The sequence below is a fragment of the Balaenoptera ricei genome, chromosome 15 (genome assembly GCF_028023285.1).
Source record: "Balaenoptera ricei isolate mBalRic1 chromosome 15, mBalRic1.hap2, whole genome shotgun sequence".
NCBI classification, from domain to species: Eukaryota; Metazoa; Chordata; class Mammalia; order Artiodactyla; family Balaenopteridae; genus Balaenoptera; species Balaenoptera ricei.
In genome coordinates, this window is record NC_082653.1 from 82,568,551 (window position 1) to 82,588,301 (window position 19,751).

Here is a 19,751-nt window from a genome sequence, read left to right on the forward strand (position 1 = left end):
AAAAACACTGGGGGAACATAATGTTTAGGGTTGAGCAGAGGAAGAGCTACCCAGGGAGAAAGCTAAGAAGAACTAAGAGAAAGCTCAGAAAGGTAGGAGGAAAACTAGGAGAGTGTGGTATCACAGATTCCAGGGGAGGAGAGAATGTCAAGAAAGAGGGAGTGTTAGCCATGTTAAATGCTACTACAGAGATAACAAAAAGAATAAAGATTTGAAAATCAACAGATATCACAATTAGGAAATCATTAGGGTTGATTAGAGCAACCATAGGGGTTGGTGAGGGTGAATGGCAGGTTATTGTTGGTTGAAGAATAGATACTTTTTTCAATTAGTTTAGATGTGAAAACTAGGAGGGAAAAAATAGTAAATAAAGGGGAGTGGGTATAAAGTAGATGGAAGATTTTTCTTTCTTTTTTTTTAGCTTTCTTTTAAAAGAAAGACACTTGACCTCTTTATTGTCGGCATATTTATATGCTGAGGGAAAATTGTTTATAGAGAGGGAGAGATTAAAGAAGAGAATGAGAAGAGAACCAGAGGGTTTATTTTGAGTCAGAAAGGACACAGCCTTTCAGATTGGATGGAGGGAAATAAGGATGCATATAGATTTATTTATTCTTTTAACAATAGTTTTTAATGCCTTATATTATATGCCAGGCATTGTGCTGGGTACTAGAAATATGTTAGTGAACAAAATAGATAATCCTTGCTGTCATAGAATTTACAGTTTTAGTGTGCTAGATAGATAACAAACAAATACATTGTGTGAAATAACCTTGGTAATATTGGGAAATTTTAGTATGATAAATAAAATAGATCATGCAATATATTAGTATGTTTAAAATTTTGAAAATAAGTAGACTTAATCTGGGGGAAAACAGGCTTGCACCAAAAAAGAAAAAAAACCAAAAACCAGAACCCGAAGATTAAGGAACAGGGGACTAAACAGTCAGCTGGTGTCTAATAAGCATGCGTATATATATAATTTGGATTATAGAAGAATAATATAGTTTGTACATACTTGAAAGAAAACTCTAGGAAGACTATGCAGGTACGAAACAAGGTAGTCTAGGGCAGTAAACCACTCCTCGTGTTGTAATGACATGGCAATCAGTATAAAGAGCTGGAGGTATAAGTCTAATGTGGGCAGTCGGCTGGTCTGGGTAGTAGTGTTCCCTCTCCTGTAACTCTCAGTATTAAGGCGAGGGATAGATTTTAGCCTGGGAGATGGAAGTTCACTCCTTTGGCAGTGCTCGTGAGTTGAATTGTGGTAGTAGTGACTATGTAAGCCTCTTCCTATTAATGATCCACTCTTCCTGTTTTTCACAGTTGCCAAGGAGAGGTGGGTGCTCCTGGAGCAGGAAGTAGAAAGGGAGTATCCAGTAGATTTGCATTAAGTTCTGTGAAGGGTAGGAAAAGAATGTCACTAGAGGAAATGGTGGAGACCTAATTAAGATTGGGTCAGCTAGAGAAAGCATTTATAAGGAAATAACATTTAAGCTGAAACCTGGAACAAGACTAGAAGTTAGCCAAGTGAAGCGTAGGAGAAAGTTTTAGGTAAGGTGAAGATTGTCGTACTCCAGGTACTGAAAGAAAGCTGGTATAATTGGGATTCAGAGAGCAAGGGAAACAAGGCTGGAAAGTGGCTCTGGATAAATGTAAGGAGGTAGGCAGTGGCTAGATCAAAGACCATGTTACAAAGTGAGAATTTTATCTTAAGTTTAGTGGGAAGTCCCTGGTGGGTTTTAACCAGGGAAGTGACATCATCAAATTGATGTTTTAAAAGGATCCCTTTGGTGATTAATTGGAGAATGGAGTATGGGGAGACAAGAGTAGACCAGCTAGGAAGTTAGTGCTAGGATTAGATGTTTTGGTGGCTTGGATTAGGATGATGAAGGAGACAAGAAGTGAATGGTTTTAAGATATGTTTTAGAGGTAAAATTCTCAGAACTTGGTAATGAGCTGGATATTGGGAGGTGAGAGAGAGGAGAGGGTTTGTCAAAGATGATTGGCTTCTGGCTTGAGCAGTTATGTGAAAGGAGGTGGGACAAAACAGTTCTGTAGGATAAGATCAAGCATTTGGGTTTGGGCCCATTAGGTTTGAGATCGTTGTGAGACATCCAGATGGAGATATCAAAGAGCAAGATGGCTATAGGAACCGGGAGCTCAGAACAGAGGCTGTTAGCGTACATCTGTGTGTTGTCAGCTGTGAAAATGGATTTCAAAGCTGAGGGAGTGGATGAGCCGGCCTCAGGAGAAAGTGCAGCATGGGGAGTGAAGACCCATGATTAGGCTTTGGAATTCCAACTCAGAGATTTAGAGATTGGACAGAGAGCGAGGAGAACTCAGTGAAGGAGACTGAGGAGGGAGTTACCAGAAAGATGGGATGGGGAAATGGGAGAATGAGGGATCACGGAACCCAAGAAAGCTAGTGTTTCAAGAATGAGCGGTCAACTGAAATGCTCTTGACCTGTGTCTATGACATCAGCCTTTATTATCACAGAGCCACATCATGAGCCTCAAACACAGTTTTCAAACACCTCTTCTCTTCTTTGTAAGTTGCTTGAAAGGAAACTTTAAGGAACTCTATGTCTTTAAAAACTGTCATTGGAAAGTTCATCCTAAACCATAAATATCTAGTTTTATAGCATTAGGATGATTTTCCCGCACTCATTTCCTCATGAATATTCATTATTTTTACAACCACCATTTATTTGATTGATCTCTGTTCACTTTTATGGTCCCTGGCCCTTTCCCCCACTCTTTTTTTCTAGTCTTCCCAGGTCACCTCTGTAAACATCCAAAACTATCATTGGAAACTGTCTTTTCAGACTAATATATCATTCTCAACCAGTACTTTATTCTTCAAAATAAAGCAATTGAGAAGGTGATCCATAATATGAGATATTGTGAAGGGACCCAAATGTAAGCCAACTGCTTTTCTGAGGGATGATTTTGGTGGGATGGAGGGCATCCCTTATCCCTTATGTTTCGGCATTCAAGGTAAAATTTGACAGTGGGAGAGTGAACTTACTAGAGAAACGTATTGGTTGATATTGTTAGCTGTGAATATATAGTATACCTATGTGGCTGGTCAGTGATTTTTCTCTAGCAATGCTCAGTCAAATGAGTATAGGCACAGAAAAAGTAGAGTGGGTTCATTCAGAATTGTGTTTGCTAGCTGGGTGGGAGGAAGGACAGAGGGAAAGGGAGTTGTTGATGTCTGGAAGAGAATCTAAGGAAATTAAACCTGCGTAAGTACAGAGTGAAGAAAAACAATTAATCTTAATTGCTACTAGATTGAGAGAAAGGTAGGGGCCAGTGGATTGGAGATCTAGATAAAGTGAAAGTTGCCACAGGGGTCTTGGAGCAAGTAAGGTGGAAGGATGGGGCATTTTTTATCAGACAGGGGTTTAGATAAGTGGTTCAGGGGAGTGCGCGGTCCCTGCAGATGACTGGGTGTGGCATGCAGGGTGGGAGTGGGTTCCTGAGGTGAGGGGGTTACCGAGGTGGCATGGAGGAGAACATATGGGGTGCCTTGTGAGTTACCCCTGTGACTGTAGTGGTCATCTACGAGGGCAGGAGGTAGAGAGGAGAAGACTGAACCAGATGCCAGCATCGTGACAAGGGTGATGAGAGGGCAGTGTAGTCCCATGGCATAGACCTCGAGTGAGGAAGGGTTTTATAGGAGGGAGGATAGTAATGGTCTGCAAGTGTCAATGGGGAGTAAGGATGATGCTGACCCCACTTTCTGGCGTGGGGTATGTGAGAAGGACAGGCTCTTCTTAGAGGGCTTCAGCGGTGGGGTGGGGTCGGGTTGGGGCAGTGTCATTAGCGCATCACCAGATTTCAGAAAGGAGGCAGAATTTCAGAGAAGAGATTGAAGACATGTGGACTTCTGTTGCTTTTGTTTGGAATCCCAAAGACTATAGTGGAAGAGTTTGGGAGGGAGAGAGGAGAGGCTTTGTGGGACGTTGGGTCAACTTAGAAGATGTGGGGGTAGAGAAAGGTGGAGATGAGAGTTTGGAAGGTAATGGATAAAAGGAGTGTTTGGCCATTGAGCACAGCCTGAAGTAAATAGTTTGAGAAACGATAGGCTTAAACCTGTCTTTTGGAGAGGGGTGAACTCAGGGCTGTTGGTCCCAAAGGCTGCAACTTGGTGATTTGGTGTCAGGTTAATTTGTTGAGGTTGAAACAGGAACTCCGGATGCTGTGCACAAAAGAGGTGCTGGTTAGTCCTTCAGAAGAACTTTTTAGTAGTGACATGCCCTCAGAGAAATGAGGCACTAGCCAGAAATATGCCAGACATCCTTTTTAAGAACTGTCAATACAGGAAACACTCCTTTCTGCCTTGGGGGAGGAGAGATGATAGCATGGTATAGGAGAAAGATTGAGATGTGAGACCTGGGCTCTAAGTTCAGCTTTGCCACCAATTTAGACTGATCTTTAGCAGTCAGTTATCTCCTCTGAGCTTTTGGTTTTACCATTTATAAGTTAGGGATTGAATGAGTTGATCTCTAAGGCTATGTGATTCTGGCAGAGGTGGTGGTGGCAGGGAGTATATTGATTTTAATTGAATTGAAGAAGGAAGAACATATTTTTGAGTCTCTTATATCAGGCTTTTTCCTGTGACAGGTCAATGTCTAGTCTGGGTCCAGTGTTCCTCCCCAAACTGTGAGAAATGGAGGCGGCTACGTGGGAACATTGACCCCTCAGTCCTCCCAGATAATTGGTCCTGTGACCAGAATACAGGTAGAATGGAGTGGAAATTTTTTTTTTCAGTTTTTATTGTTTGTCCCTTTCTTTCCCTGCTTTCATCCTTTAGATTAAATATGACAAAAGTATAGTTAGGACTCCAGGGGTCCTTGTAGTTAGTGTTTGGGGAGAGGGAGGGATCTTGCTGTCATGTCAAGATGAATCTGGCATAAAGGGCTAGAGGAAGACACCATGAAGAGCTATGTTGTGAGGAGAGCCCTGGAATCTAAACGTATGTTCTGAGTGAATTCCATTTTCTTCAGCATTGGTTTGAGCCTGTCAATCTGATTAGATTGTTGGTATTGGGTTGGCAGATAGGAAGGGATATGGGATGTATGGGGAAAAGCCAGTGAGAGAGATTCAGTGGCTTAGAATTCTAGAATGTTTGAAACTACTTGAAAGAGATTATGAAGCTCTAGTCTAGCCCAACTATTTTACAGATGAGAAAACAGAATATCAGAGAAATTACCTTCATGATGTTACACTGATGGAAGCAGGGTCAGACACGTGGGATGTAGGTAGAAGTTTGGAGTCTCTTTCTACAGAGCATAACGAGGCAGCGCTCCTACTTCTCCAGGCTCTGGCTGCATTTCCTTCATGGGTCTCCCAGGTGTCCTTTTGGTCCTTCCTGCTGCATATACCAATTTCTTCTTGTCCTCTCCCCTGCCCTCATCCAGATTTTCACCTTATGAGGCTCTTTCCATCCCTTCATTCCTCCTCTCTTTTGGCAGATTTGGAGTATAATCACTGTGATATCCCTGAGGAGACCTGGACAGGGCATGAGAGTGAAGTGGCCTATGCCTCCTACATCCCAGGATCCATCATCTGGGCCAAGCAATACGGTTACCCCTGGTAGGGCGCTATGGCAGAGTCAGAGCATCCTTCATGAACTTGGGAGTGGTAGATTCAAGCAGGGAAGGAAGGAAATGGAAGGGATTTATAATGGAAATGGTACCTGCCTTAGAAAGAGCATGGGTGAGGGAGAATATAAAGTGCTAAGCTTGGAGGCTTTGAAAGAACCTGTTTTCTAGAGGTTTCACGATGGAGATGGTATCTCCCCGGAAAAAAGGGTTGGACAGTTCTACCCTGGATGGGTAGAAAGAGAAGAGTGGCTCTAAGATATTTTTTTAGACATTGGGAAATGAGAGATATACAAAGTAAAGAGAACAAGGAAGGGTGGAATAGCTTCTTTTTTGGAGATGTCCTTAGTCAGAAGATTTTGTTCTCAGGGTTGCCAGGAGGCCTAGAAGGATAAGATATTTTTACTAGGAAGATTCTGAGCTTCTTTGTACATTGATGGAAGTCACTTCAATCATTTGGTAGTGACCACTGTGGAGGGTTGACAGAGGGTGTATTTTGGGGGTCCTTTATTTGCGAAACATATTGCCCTTTTATGTACATGTATATTGATGAGTTTGTGTTCTGTTCACCTGACCCCTTCTCTTCCATCCCCTACACCCATCTGTCTTCTCCAGGTGGCCAGGCATGGTAGAATCTGATCCTGACCTGGGGGAATATTTTCTTTTTGCATCTCATCTTGATTCCCTGCCGGTGAGTTCTCCTGATTCAGGGTGGGTAGGTGCTCAGGCCAAAGTAATAAACAAATCCATCCTAACAGATGTACAGAGTTAGAAATATAGACATAGCCAGCAGACACAAGCAGAAACAGATTCTTAGCTAGAGTGACAAAAAGATATAGAAACAAACTTGTATCTAATTAAAATTTATTCATCACTAGGACATTTATGTTTTGATAAATATGCTTTGGTTAGGACTCCTGAGGTCAGGATGGAAGAACAATGGAATGAGGTGGGATATGTGGGTCAGGTTTAAAGGAACAGACAAGGCCCAGCCCCTCCTTCCTTGTGAATCCTCAGTTCTTCTCCTGCCTTTTCTGGCTGGAGGGCCAAAGCAAGAAGAAGGACAAGACGCTATAACAGAACCATCTTTTTATTACAGTCCAAGTACCATGTGACATTTTTTGGAGAAACAGTCTCTCGTGCTTGGATCCCAGTCAACATGCTAAAGAACTTCCAGGAGCTATCCCTGGAGTTAGCTGGAGTGGTGAGCAACCCTCAGGGGTCAGTTGTGATACAGGGAACTTGAAAAACTAAATCTTCCCTTTATTAAACCTGATTTCTCCCAGGGGAAGCTGTGTCAGGAGAAAGTACATATCTGACCAAGTATGCAAGGGTGAGGTTATTCATGAGGTACACTTCTTTCTACCAGGATTGCAGCAGGATAATGATTTTTCTTAGTCTCTTTCCCTGTCTGCAGATAGAGGGCCTTCCTAAAGACCATGGTTTTCTACAGTTTAGCCAAAGCAGGTGTGATAGAAATGAAGGCACAGATTAACTTAGGGTTTCTCAGTCTCGACACTTGACATTTTGGGCCAGATAATTTTTTGTTGTGAGGAGATTCCTAGGCATTGTAGGAGTTTTAGCAGCATCCTTGGCATCCTACTGGCATCTAGCCGGTAAGACCCCTAATCCTAGCTGTGACAACCAAAAAATTGTCTCTAGGCATTGCCAAATATATTCTGGGGGGGAAAATCTCCCCTGGTTGAGAACCACTGAATTAACTAAATAATATTTCTTCCCTATAATCACTTTGGGCTTCATGAGCCTTGCAAATGAGCAGAGGTTTAGGAGCTCAGGGACCTTAGAAAATCAGGCAGTGAGTACTAAATCAAGCAGCTGGATCTAAAGAAACTTGTGAGAAGCTTAGAAGTACAGTCATCTGAACTCCTTTAATTTTGCCTTTACAAATTTCCATGGGCTTTACTTTGGAGAGGACACCAAAATGTTGGTTGAAAATTTTGCTAGAAATTGATGAAAAGTTTGTTTGGGTATAAGATGGGATTGTGTCTCTGAGCTCAAAAGATTAAGAATAGGAGTATCATATCAATACCAGAAACTGGAAATAAATGTGAAGATAATGTCTGGTGAGTAGCAGTATGTTAGAGTCACTTTTCTGAAATCTTCTTCATTTCAGAAAAAGTGCAGGAGTAAGGACTGCAGCCAGAAACTGGGGGCAGCCCTGATGATGGCTCAAGAGGCAGAGCAGATCAGTATTCAGGTGGGAAAGTTTAGATCACATACCTGCTTCTCTTTGGGACTTGGGACACAAAGCAAGTTATACATTTCCTACTGTAGAAAACCGGCTGTCCTTCCCCATTACACAGTCTTAGTCCTAAAACTAGTCTTTTCTTCCCAGGCCAGCTTCCCTTGATGCCTTAAATCATCCATTCTTTTCCCTACCCTTGGACAAATGGGATCTTTTCTCAGTCCAAACAGGGACTGTTGGTAGGGGGAATCCCACCAACCTATTTAACTTCGAGTCTCAGGTGTATGTACCTTATCTTCTCTTTTATGTGGAGTCAGCTTTTACCCTCAAATTCTGCTTTTGGGTGGGGTAGAGAATGACAGTGAATCTCCCCTTCCCAGTTATTAACTGAATTATAAACAAACTGGAAAAAGAAGTTATAATAATATTGTATATTATAATATTATAACATATTATAATAGTTAAGCTCTACAAAAATCTAGATAGAAAGTATGAAATTTCAAGTGAAAATGGTATGGAATATGAATACAAATTCTATAACTAAAAACCTTGAAGACAGAGGACAAAAATAGCCCCTGGGAGAGTAGTAGATGATGCTTTTGTTTCTTGGTTCCCTCAGGAGCGGGTTAACCTGTTTGGTTTCTGGAGCCGATACAGTGGATCTGACAACAGTGGGGAAGGAAAAGGTAGGATGAGTAGGAGGTTAAAGACTAGAGAGAGATGGAAGGGATTCCTTCTTGAGGGCAGCAACTGAAGCTTCTATTTTATATCCAATATTATCAACCTAGTTCTGGATTCTATAATAGGAGGCTCTCCATGAATGCCATTGACCAAGTGTCCAGGATGGATGGATGCACAGATGGGTAGAGAGAGGAATGGAGAAAAAAAGGGAGTAGGGAGGGAGGATGCATGTTGAATAGTGACAGGACTTTGAAAAGGGTGGAACCATGATAATCTAGGATCAGATTTCGTGGAGAAAATGTGACTTGGATCTGAAAGGCAGAATTAGAAGACTGATTCTCTGGGATCAGCTCCACTAACTCATCACCTATTTTATCAGATAAATTATTTAGCCTTTCCTTCCTATTCCTGTTCTAGACGTAATGCTCTCTGGGGCTAACAGCTTAGAATCCTGCTTGGAGAAAGAAGAGGAAGAGTCAGAGTTAGAGGAAGAGTCAGAGTTGGAGGAAGAGGAGGAAGAGCAACAGAAAAAAGTAAGATTGATCTTGGGGATTCCTTTTAGGAGATTGCTGTAGGGCATCTGGTTAGCATGGATTTATATTTTCTAAGGAACCGTCCTGTCCCTGCGTCAGAGTAGCCCTGACTGGCTGGCTGGTTTTATCTCTTAGGGGGTCTTCAGGGAAGGAGAGTCTCCTCTCTCCTCAGTTATTCTCTCTAATATCTCATATCTCTAGGAACTTATTTTTTGATTATAATCTCAGTTCTTACTGTAGTTCTTTGGTTCCTACTGGAGCAATTTCAGAGAATAGCAGGTTGCCTCTCTTCACTCTCCTTTCTTCCCTGTGTGAACACTTAGGATATTCATTATTTTATTTCCTTAGTCTGTTTTCAGGCATATGAAATACGTATATTTTTCATATTTAAAGACTTTTTAAGAGCAGTTTTATGTTAACGGGAAAACTGAGAAGAAGGTACAGAGAGTCTCTATGTACCTCCTGCCCCCACACATGTATAGCCTCCTCTGTTATCAACATCCCACCGGAGTGGTGCATTTGTTTACAGTTGATGAACCTACATTGACACATCATAATCACACAAAGTCCATAGTTTACATTAGGACTCACTCTTGGTGTTGTACATTCTATGCACCTGGACAAATGTATAATGACACATATCCATCATTATGGTATCATACAGAGTATTTTTACTGCCCTGAAAATTTTGTGTGTTCCATTTACTCATCCCTTTCCTCCCATACCCCTCAACCACTGACAACCACTGATTTTTTTTTACTGTCTCCGTAGTTTTGCCTTCTCTGAAATACCATATAGTGGGAATCATACAGTATGTGTAACCTTTTCAGACTAGCTTCTTTCGCTTACAACTATGCATTTACGATTTCTCCATGTATTTTCATGGCTTGATAGCTCATTTATTAATTTTTTTTGGCTGAATAATATTGTATTTTTCTGGATATACCACAGTTTATTTATCCATTCACCTACAGAAGGACATCTTGGTTGCTTCCAAGTTTGAGCAATTATGGATAAAGCCACTATAACTATGGTTTTGTGGGAACATAAGTTTTTAACTCCTTTGGAGTAAATATCAGGGAGCTTAATTGCTGGATTGTATGGTAGAGTATGTTTTGTTTTGTAAGAAACCATCAAACTATCTTCCAAAGTGGCTGTACCATTTTGCATTCCCACCAGCAATGAATGAGAGTTCCTATTGCTCCACATGCTTGCCAGCATTTGGTATTGTCAGTGTTCTGGATTTTGGCCATTTTAATAGGTGTGTAGTGGTATTTTGTGGTTTTAATTTACATTTTCCTGATGACATATGATGTGGAGCATCTTTTTATATTCTTATTGGCCATTTGTATATCTCCTTTGGTGAGATATCCATTAAGGTGTGTGGCCCATTTTTAAATTGAGTTGTTTATTTTCTTATTGTTGAGTTTTTTTTTTTTAATTTATTTATTTATTTTATTTTAATTTTTTTGGCTGCCATTGGGTCTTGGTTGCTGCGCGCGGGCTTTCTCTAGTTGCGGCGAGCAGGGGCTACTCTTTGTTGCAGTGCTCAGCCTTCTCATTGTGGTGGCTTCTCTTGTTGTGGAGCACGGGCTCTAGACGTGTGGGCTTCATTAGTTGCAGCACGCAGGCTCAGTAGTTGTGGCTCACGGGCTCTAGAGTGCAGGCTCAGTAGTTATGGCGCACGGACTTAGTTGCTCTGTGGCATGTGGGATCTTCCCAGACCAGGGCTCCAACCCGTGTCCCCTGCATTGGCAGGCGGATTCTTAACCACTGTGCCACCAGGGAAACCCTCTTATTGTTGAGTTTTATGAGTTCTTTGTATATTTTATTTTATTTTTTATTTTATTGAAGTATAGTTGATTTATAATGTGCTAGTTTCATATGTATAGCACAGTGATTCAGTGCCATATATATATATATATACACATATATATATATATTCTTTTTCAGATTCTTTTCCCTTATAGGTTATTATAAAATATTGTGATATATGGTAGGTCCTTGTTGGTTATCTATTTTATATATAGTAGTGTATATATGTTAATCCCAACCTCCTAATTTATTCCTCCCCCTTTTCCCCTTTGGTAACCATAAGTTTGTTTTCTATATCTGTGGTTCTATTTCTGTTTTGTAAATAAGTTCATTTGGCTTTGTTTATTTTAGATAATAGTCGTTTATCATGAGTCTTTTTTCCTCAGTCTGTGACTTGTCTTCTCACTCACTTCTCACCTTGACATTGTCGAGGACAGTGTCACAGAGCAGAAGTTTTTAATTTTAATGGAGTCCAGCCTATCAGTTATTTCTTTTATGGATTGTGCCTTCAGTGTTATACATAAAAACTCATTGCCATACCCAAGGTTATCCAGATTTTCTCCTGTGTTATCTTCTAGCAGTTTTATAGCTTTACATTTTACACTGAGATCTATAATACATTTTGAGTTTATTTTTGTGAGGGGTGTAAGGTCTGTGCCTAGATTAATTTTTTTGTAGTTCCACCACTATTTGTTGAAAAGACTATCTTTGCTCCATTGTATTGCCTTTGCTTCGTTGTCAAAGATCAGCTGACTATATTTATCTGGGTCTATTTCTGGGCTCTCTAGTCTGTTCCATTGACCTATTTGTCTGTTCTTTTACCAATACCACACTGTCTTGATTATGGTAGCTTTACACTAAGTCTTGAAGTTAGATGGGGTCAGTCCCCCAACTTTGTCCTTCTCTTTCAATATTGTATTGGCTATTCTAGATCTATTGTTTTTCCATATAACTTTAGAATCAGTTTGTTGATATCCACAGAATAACTTGCTGGGATTTTGATTGACGTTACATTGATTCTATAGATCAAGCTGGGAAAAACTAACATCTTGACAATATTGAGTCTTCTTATCTACAAACATGGACTGTTTCTCCATTTACTTAGTTCTTCTTTGATTTCATTCACCGGAGTTTTGTAGTTTTCCTCATATAGATCTTGTATATATTTTGCTAGATTTATACCTAACTATTTAATTTTTTTGGTGCTAATATAAATGGTATATAAATGTGTTTTTAAATATCAAATTCCATTTGTATATTGCTGGTATGTAGAAAAGTGATGAACTTTTGTATATTAACCTTGTGTCCTGCAACCTTGCTATAATCACTTATTAGTTCCTAGAGTTTTTAGTTGATACTTTTGGATTTTCTACATAGATAATCATGTCACCTGCAAACACAATTTCATTTCTTCCTTCTCAGTCTCTATACCTTTTATTTCCTTTGTCTTATTGCATTAGCTGGAGCTTCCACTATGATGTTGAAAAGGAGTGGTGAGAGGGGACATCCTTGCCTTATTCTTGATCTAAGTGGGAAAGCTTCTAGTTTCTCACCATTAAGTGTGATGTTAGTTGTAGATTTTGTGTATATATTCTTTATGAAGTTGAGGAAGTTCCTCTCTATTCCTTATTTACTGAGAGTTTTTATTATGAATGATTGTTGGATTTTGTCAAATGCTTTTTCTGCATCTATTGATAGGATCACATGATTTTTCTTTTTTAGCTGTTGATGTGATGGATTACATGAATTGATTTTCAAATGTTGAACCAGCCTTGCATGCCTTGGATAAATCTCACTTGTTCATGGTGTATAATTCTTCTTATACATTGTTGGATTTGATCTCCTAATGTGTTGTTGAGGATTTTTACATCTCTTTATCAGACATATTGATCTATAGTTTTCTTTTCTTGTAATGTCTTTGTCTGGTTTCGGTATTAGGGTAATGCTGGCCTCATAGAATCAGTTAGGAAATACTCTCTGCTTCTATCCTCTGAAAGAGATTATAGAGAATTGGTATAATCTGTTCACTAAATGTTTAGTAAAATTCACTGTTAACCCATCTGGACCTGGTGCTTTCTGTTTTAGAAGGATATTAATTACTGATTCAATTTATTTATTAGATATAGGCCTATTCAAGTTGTCTATTTCTTCTTGTGTGAGTTTTGGCAGATTGTGTCTTTTAAGGAAGTGGTCCGTTTCATCTAGGTTATCAAATTCGTGGGCATAACATTCTTTGTAGTATTCCTTTATTAGTCTTTTAATATCCTTGGGATCTGTAGTGATGTCGCCCCCTTAATTTCTGATATTAATTTATTTCCTCTCTCTTTTTTCTTAGTTAGCCTACCTAGAGGTTTATCAATTTTATTGATCTTTTCAAAGAACCAACTTTTAGTTTTGTTGATTTTTTCCTATGGATTTCCTGTTTTCAATTTCATTGATTTATGCTCTAATTATATTTTTTCTTCTGCTTGCTTTGGATTTAACTTGCTCTTTTTCTAGTTTTTCTGGTTTCCTAAGGTTGAAACCTACATCATTGATTTTAGATCTTTCTTTTTTTCTAATATATCATTGAATGCTATAAATTTCCCACTAAGCACTGCTTTCACTGCATCCCACAAATTTTGATAAGTTGTATTTTCATTTTATTTAGTTCAATATATTAAAAAATTTCTCTTAAGGTTTCTTCTTTGACCTATGTGTTATTCAGAAGTGTGTTGTTTAATATCCATGTGTTTTGGGATTTTTCCAGTTATCTTTCTGTTAATTCCATTGTGGTCTAAGAGCAGACATAGTATGATTTCTATTCTTTTTTTTTTTGGCGGCTTTGGGTCTTCATTGCTGTACATGGGCTTTCTCTAGTTGTGGCGAGTGGAGGCTACTCATCATTGTGGTGCGCAGGCTTCTCATTGCAGTGGCTTCTCTTGTTGCAGAGCACAAACTCTAGGCACGTGGGCTTCAGTAGTTGTGGCGAGTGGGCTCTAGAGCACAGGTGCAGTAGTTGTGGCGCACAGACTTAGTTGCTCCATGGCATGTGGGATCTTCCCAGACCAGGGCTCGAACCCGTGTCCCCTGCATTGGCAGGCGGGTTCTTAACCACTGCGCCACCAGGGAAGCCCCTGATTTCTCTTCTTTTAGAGTTGTTAATTTGTATTTTATGGCCCAGTGGTCAGTCTTGGTGAGTGCTCCATGTGAGCTTGAGAAGAATGTGTATTCTGCTGTTGTTGGATAAAGTAGTCTATAGATGCCAGTTATATCTAGTTGATTGATGGTGTCGTTGAGTTCAACTGTGTCCTCACTGATTTTCTACCTGCTGAACCTGTTCATTTCTGATAGAGGGTTGTTGAAATTTCCAGCTATGATAGTGGAATCAACTATTTCTCTTTGCAGTTCTGTCAGTTTTTGCCTCATGTAGTTTGGTGTTCTCTTGTTAGGTGCATACACTTTAAGGATTGTTATGTGTTCTTGGAGAACTAACCCCTTTATCATTATGTAATGCCCTTTTTTATCCCTGATAACTTTACTTGCTTTGAAGTCTGCTCTGTCTGAAATTAACATACAGCTACTCCTGCTTTCTTTTGATTAGTGTTAGCATGGTATATTTTTCCTCATCCATTTACTTTTACAATCTATATGTGTCTTTATATTTCTTTTTTTAAAGTTTTTTTAATTTTTATTTATTTATTTAGTTATGGCTGTGTTGGGTCCTCGTTTCTGTGCGAGGGCTTTCTCCAGTTGCGGCAAGCGGGGGCCACTCTTCATCGCGGTGCGCGGGGCCTCTCACCATCGCGGCCTCTCTTGTTGCGGAGCACAGGCTCCAGACGCGCAGGCTCAGTAATTGTGGCTCACGGGCCTAGTTGCTCCGTGGCATGTGGGCTCTTCCCAGACCAGGGCTCGAACCGTGTCCCCTGCATTGGCAGGCAGATTCTCAACCACTGCGCCACCAGGGAAGCCCTGTGTCTTTATATTTTAAGTGGGGTTCTTGTAGGCAATATATAGTTGGATCTTCTTTTTTTGATCCATTCAGACAATCTGTGTCTTTTAATTGGTCATTTTAGACAGGCATTTAGACTGTTGATATTCACAGTAATTATTAATACAGTTGGATTATTATCTACAATATTTGTTACTGTTTTTTATTTGTTGCCCTTGTTCTTTCTTCTTACTTTTGTCTTCCATTCTTTTTCTGCCTTTTGTGGTTTTGATTGAGCTTTTATATGATTCCATTTTCTCCCCTTCCTTAGCATATCAGGTAAGATTTTTTTTTTCCTTTGGCTTCTTTCAGGACTTTAATTTTCTGTAGTTTGAAAATAATATGCCTTGGTGTGGCTGTTTGGCATTTATCCTTCTTGGTGTTCTCTGAGCTTCCTGGATCTGTGGTTTGGTGTCTGACATTAATTTGGGAAATTCTCAGTCATTATTGTTTTCAATATTTCTCTTTTTCTTCTCCTTCTGGTATTCCCATTACACATGTCTATACATTCTGTAGTCATCCTACAATCTTTGGATATTGCATTCTTTTTTCCAGTCTTTGTTCTCTTTGATTTTCAGTTTTGAAGGTTTCTTTTGAGATATCCTCAAGTTCAGAGATTCTTTCCTCAGCTGTGACCAGTCTACCAGTAAGCCCGTCAAAGGCATTCTTCATTTTAGTTACAGTGTTTTTGATCCCCAGCATTTCCTTTTGATTCTTTCTTAGGATTTCCATCTCTTTGCTTACATTGCTCATCTGTTCTTGAATGCTGTCTACTTTATCCTTTAGAGCCCTTTGCATGTTAATCATATTTGCTTTAAATTTCCAATCTGATAATTCTCTAGCATGTTTGGTTTTGATAATTTTTTTTAAAATTTATTTATTTATTTTTGGCTGCGTTGAGTCTTCATTGCTGCACGCGGGCTTTCTCTAGTTGCAGGGAGCGGGGGCTACTCTTTGTTGCAGTGTGCAGGCTTCTCATTGCAGTGGCTTCTCTTGTTGCGGAGCACAGGCTCTAGGCGCACAGGCTTCAGTAGTTGCGGAACGCAGGCTCAGTAGTTGTGGCTCGTGGACTCTAGAGCGCAGGCTCAGTAGTTGTGGCTCACGGGCTTAGTTGCTCTGTAGCATGTGGGATCTTCCCGGACCAGGGCTTGAACCTGTGTTCCCTGCATTGGCAGGCGGATTCTTAACCACTGTGCCACCAGTGAAGCCCCTGGTTTTGATACTTGCTCTGTCTCTTCAGGTTGTGTTTTTGCCATTTGATATGCCTTGTAGTTTTTTTCTTGATTGCCAGATATGATGTACCAGGTAAAAAGTACTGCTGTAAATATACCTTTAGTAATGTGGTGGTAAGGTGTCAGGGGAGGGGAAGTGTTCTATATCCTGTGATTGGGTCTAAGTCTATTAATGAACTTATGCCTCTGGACTGTAAACTTCGCAGTGTTTCTTAGTTTTTTCCCACCCCCTTAGGTGGGACAGGATGATTAGAGTGGGCTGAAGTTGGGTGTTTCGCTACCCCCAGGACAGTTAGGCTCTGTTAACACCCTAGTAGGTTAGGCTCTGGTTAACTGGTTTCTCCTGAGGGTAGGTTTTGTTAAGAAGAACAGAATGCTCTTGTATATTTCAAAATGGTTCTTTCCCTCTCTCCCTGCTGGAAGCATGAAGGAGTTTTTCTTTGATATTTTCTGTGAGAATCTGGTTGAGCTCCTGGATGTAAAACTCACAAAAAGTCTGGAAGTCCCCCATGACTGGGTATCCCTGGAGTTTTTAGCTCTCAGACTTGTCCACACTGAGCAATTCCTTTATTACTGTTGAGGTTTTCCTATCCTGACACTAGTTCTCTTGGTGGATTTCTGCTTGTGAGTGTATGTTCTGATAAGCATGACTCCCTGTATTTGCCTGTGTATCTTCAGTTTTGAGGGCAGAGGTTTTCCCTGTGTCCTCACCGTTCTTATGGATCTAAGAAGAGTTATTGGTATTTCAGTCTGTTCAGCTTTTTAGTTGTTAGAACACAGTTACAGCTTCCAAGCTCCTTGTGTGTAGATCTGGAAACTAGAAGCTCTGAAATGTAGATTTTTCACTTTCTCTTTTAATTTTTAATTTACCAGTTTTTATCATGTTTGTGGCCTAATTTTATTTCCTTCTCTCGTGCATAAAGCCTTGCATTGACTAATAACAAATAGAATGGGAAGGATGAACATTTTTATCTCTGTTGTCATTTATTTATTTATTTTTAAACATTTAAAAATTTTTTATTTATTTATTTTCGGCTGCGTTGGGTCTTCATTGCTGTGTGGGGGCTTCTCTAGTTGCAGTGAGGGGGGCTACTCTTCATTGAGGTGCACGGGCTTCTCATTGCAGTGGCTTCTCTTGTTTTGGAGCACGGGCTCTAGGCACGTGGGCTTCAGTAGTTGTGGCATGTGGGTTTTAGAGCACAGGCTCAGTAGTTGTGGCACACGGGCTTAGCTGCTCCGCAGCATGTGGGATCTTCCTGGACCAGGGCTCAAACCCGTGTCCCCTGCATTGGCAGGTGGATTCTTAACCACTGCGCCACCAGGGAAGTGCTGTCATTGATTTAAATTGTATCAGACTCACAGAACCTAATTTGAACTCCCTTAAGTGCACTCATCATTTCTGTAGCATCCCACTCTATTAAATCACAATTATGTGACTTCATTTATATTTTCTTATTTTTCTCTCCTTATTTTTCTCAGGATCCAACTTTGCCTGGTCCCAAGCCAGCCAAAATTCAGACCAAAAAACCCAAGGAAAGAGGTAAGCAAGTCAGCTGGAAATGAGGCATGTAGTACAGTTAAGGCAAGGCAGAAGCAGAGTGGGAGAGTCTGCATGTGGCTGGGCCTTACTGACGTCTCAGCTCCAGAACCTGAGAAAATGAGCAAGACTCATGCTAATGTCGTCAGGGAAGCTGTAGCCTTCTCACTTCTGTGAGTTGAATTATAAAATCTTAGGTTAAAGGTGGAATGAATGTTTTAAATTCTTAGCCAAGAAGGATGACTTCTTGGAGGAGGCGGGTTCTGAGGTGAACTGTAAAGAGAAGAAGACCCGGGGGAAAAATAAAAGAAATATTTGGGGAAAAGAAAGGAACCAAGAGGACTCACTAGATTGAAAATGAGCAGAAGATGCAAGGCGGAGACCAAATGTGGGGAGTCTATGGACCCTAGCCATACTGTCACTCAGTGAGAAATAAACCAGTGTCCTTCACGGTTGGGGGTTGGGGGTGATGCAGGTGGAGCACATGGACGAGATGGGACCCCGCAAAGGAAGACAATGAAGAGATCTCTGGGAAATGAATCTGCACCTCCACCTTTACCCATAATGGGAGGGAAAAAAGGGCATGGGAATTCAGAACCTGAGCAGCCAGGTAAGGCTCAAGACTTGGGGAAAACTGGGGAAATGAGGTTCATGTCTGCATTTTTCCTCCTTTGATCATTTTTTAACAATTTCACAGCTTTTCATTACTTAAAAAAAAAAAGTTTGGCCAAAAGGGTGTCATCCAAACTGTAGAACACAGCACACACTGTAGAAACATTTGGTGGTTATTATTTGATTTGATTCAGGGACATTCAGGGATAAGAGAATGGTAAGGAGGTGGGAATTAACATTTTTTGATATTTCTGTGGGCCGGCTAGATAGATACTTCTATACTTGTTCTCTTTAATTCTTTCAGTATCTCTGTGACTGGATATTTGCCATTTTAAAGATAAGGAGACTGAGGTTTAAAGGGTTTATAAAGTTTGCTCAAGACCCATGTCTAGCCTGTGGATCCAAGTCTTTCTGACTCCAAACCCCATTTTCTTTCTATTAAGAAAGGTCATCTTTTCCAGAGATTGTTTAGGTAATAGAAATTTAGGAGTTTGACTTGTAAAAGGTGAGGACAGATGACCCAATAAGGCTCTCAGTTTTATCACTTTTTCATTTAGGCCCTAAGAAAAAATTTAAAGCTCCCCAAAGCAAGGCCCCAGTAAGTGACTCATCTGAGGAAAAAGAAGCTAGAATAGTGCCAGAGGTCCTGACCCCACCAGCTCCTCCCGGGGCCTGTCCCATGGTGGGGAAAGAAGGGCCTGCACCCCAGGAGCCGCGGCCTCAGGAGGCTGGAAGTGTCCCCTCTGACGATGGAGCCTCCAGCGACCTGGACCTGGAGCAGCTCATGGCGGATGTTGGAGAAGAGCCGGAGCAGAGGGCGGAGCCACAGCACAGAGACGACGCGGGGGGGCTCGCCGTGGCCTCCTGTGAGGAATAGCTGTGGGCTCGCACCGCCTTCCTGCTTTCTCATCCCTTCTGTGGGAGCAGGAGGCAGAGCCTCGCAGAGGAGCCCCGAGAAGCTGATAAATGTTGGGCTTGTTCATTGGCTGTGAGGTTGGTTGGCTAAGGTCAGAGTTGTGCAGTTTATGTTAATAAACCAGGTTACTGGTTTAGTTGGTTTGGTTCGTCTCAACCACTTGCTTTCTTTTGGCTTCTCTCCCTCCTCCTCCGTGTCACTGTGGCCCATGGTGCTTTCTGGTGGGAGGCCTGTCAGTATAGGGATCTGGGAAGGTGATGACACCCGAGTCCTAGGAGAAGGACACTGAGAAGGGCAGGTCTGGGTTCAAATCTTGCCTCAGCCTCCTATTAGCTACATGGCCTTGGGAAAAGCACCGTAACCATTCTGGGTCTTGTTATCCTGCCTCAGATGGTACCTCCAGTGCCATGTAGGGTGCTTGATGATGCTGAAATGAGGTGATGCACGTAAGGCACTGACACAATGCATGCTAGTTATCTTCCTAAGGAAAGTAGAATGGTTAAAGTAGGGGGACAAACCTTCGCTTCCGGACTGACTACCAGTGTTTGGGGATTTATTGGTCCCTGGCCTGAGGCAGTCACTGAACAAAAGGACTAGGGGAGGGATCTGGGTGTGAGCTATCTATTATGGTTCATTT

At 41.0% G+C, this 19,751-nt stretch overlaps 1 protein-coding gene across 7 annotated transcripts in view; it reads left to right on the plus strand.

The window, feature by feature from the left end:
• ZCWPW1 (zinc finger CW-type and PWWP domain containing 1) overlaps positions 1-19,257 on the plus strand; it is a 30,194-nt gene extending 10,937 nt beyond the window's left edge. For 5 of the 7 annotated variants that reach the window (XM_059896145.1, XM_059896148.1, XM_059896146.1 and 2 more), the window contains exons 9-18: positions 4,633-4,749; positions 5,484-5,604; positions 6,228-6,303; positions 6,712-6,816; positions 7,747-7,830; positions 8,438-8,504; positions 8,917-9,032; positions 17,529-17,589; positions 18,062-18,196; positions 18,756-19,257. In XM_059896145.1, the coding sequence (XP_059752128.1) occupies positions 4,633-4,749; positions 5,484-5,604; positions 6,228-6,303; positions 6,712-6,816; positions 7,747-7,830; positions 8,438-8,504; positions 8,917-9,032; positions 17,529-17,589; positions 18,062-18,196; positions 18,756-19,075 (1,202 nt within the window). In that variant the 3' untranslated portion in view covers positions 19,076-19,257. The remainder of the gene's footprint in view (positions 1-4,632; positions 4,750-5,483; positions 5,605-6,227; positions 6,304-6,711; positions 6,817-7,746; positions 7,831-8,437; positions 8,505-8,916; positions 9,033-17,528; positions 17,590-18,061; positions 18,197-18,755) is intronic. The other 2 variants (XM_059896150.1, XM_059896151.1) reach the window with 2 other exon arrangements.
• The last annotated feature ends 494 nt before the right edge of the window (positions 19,258-19,751 follow it).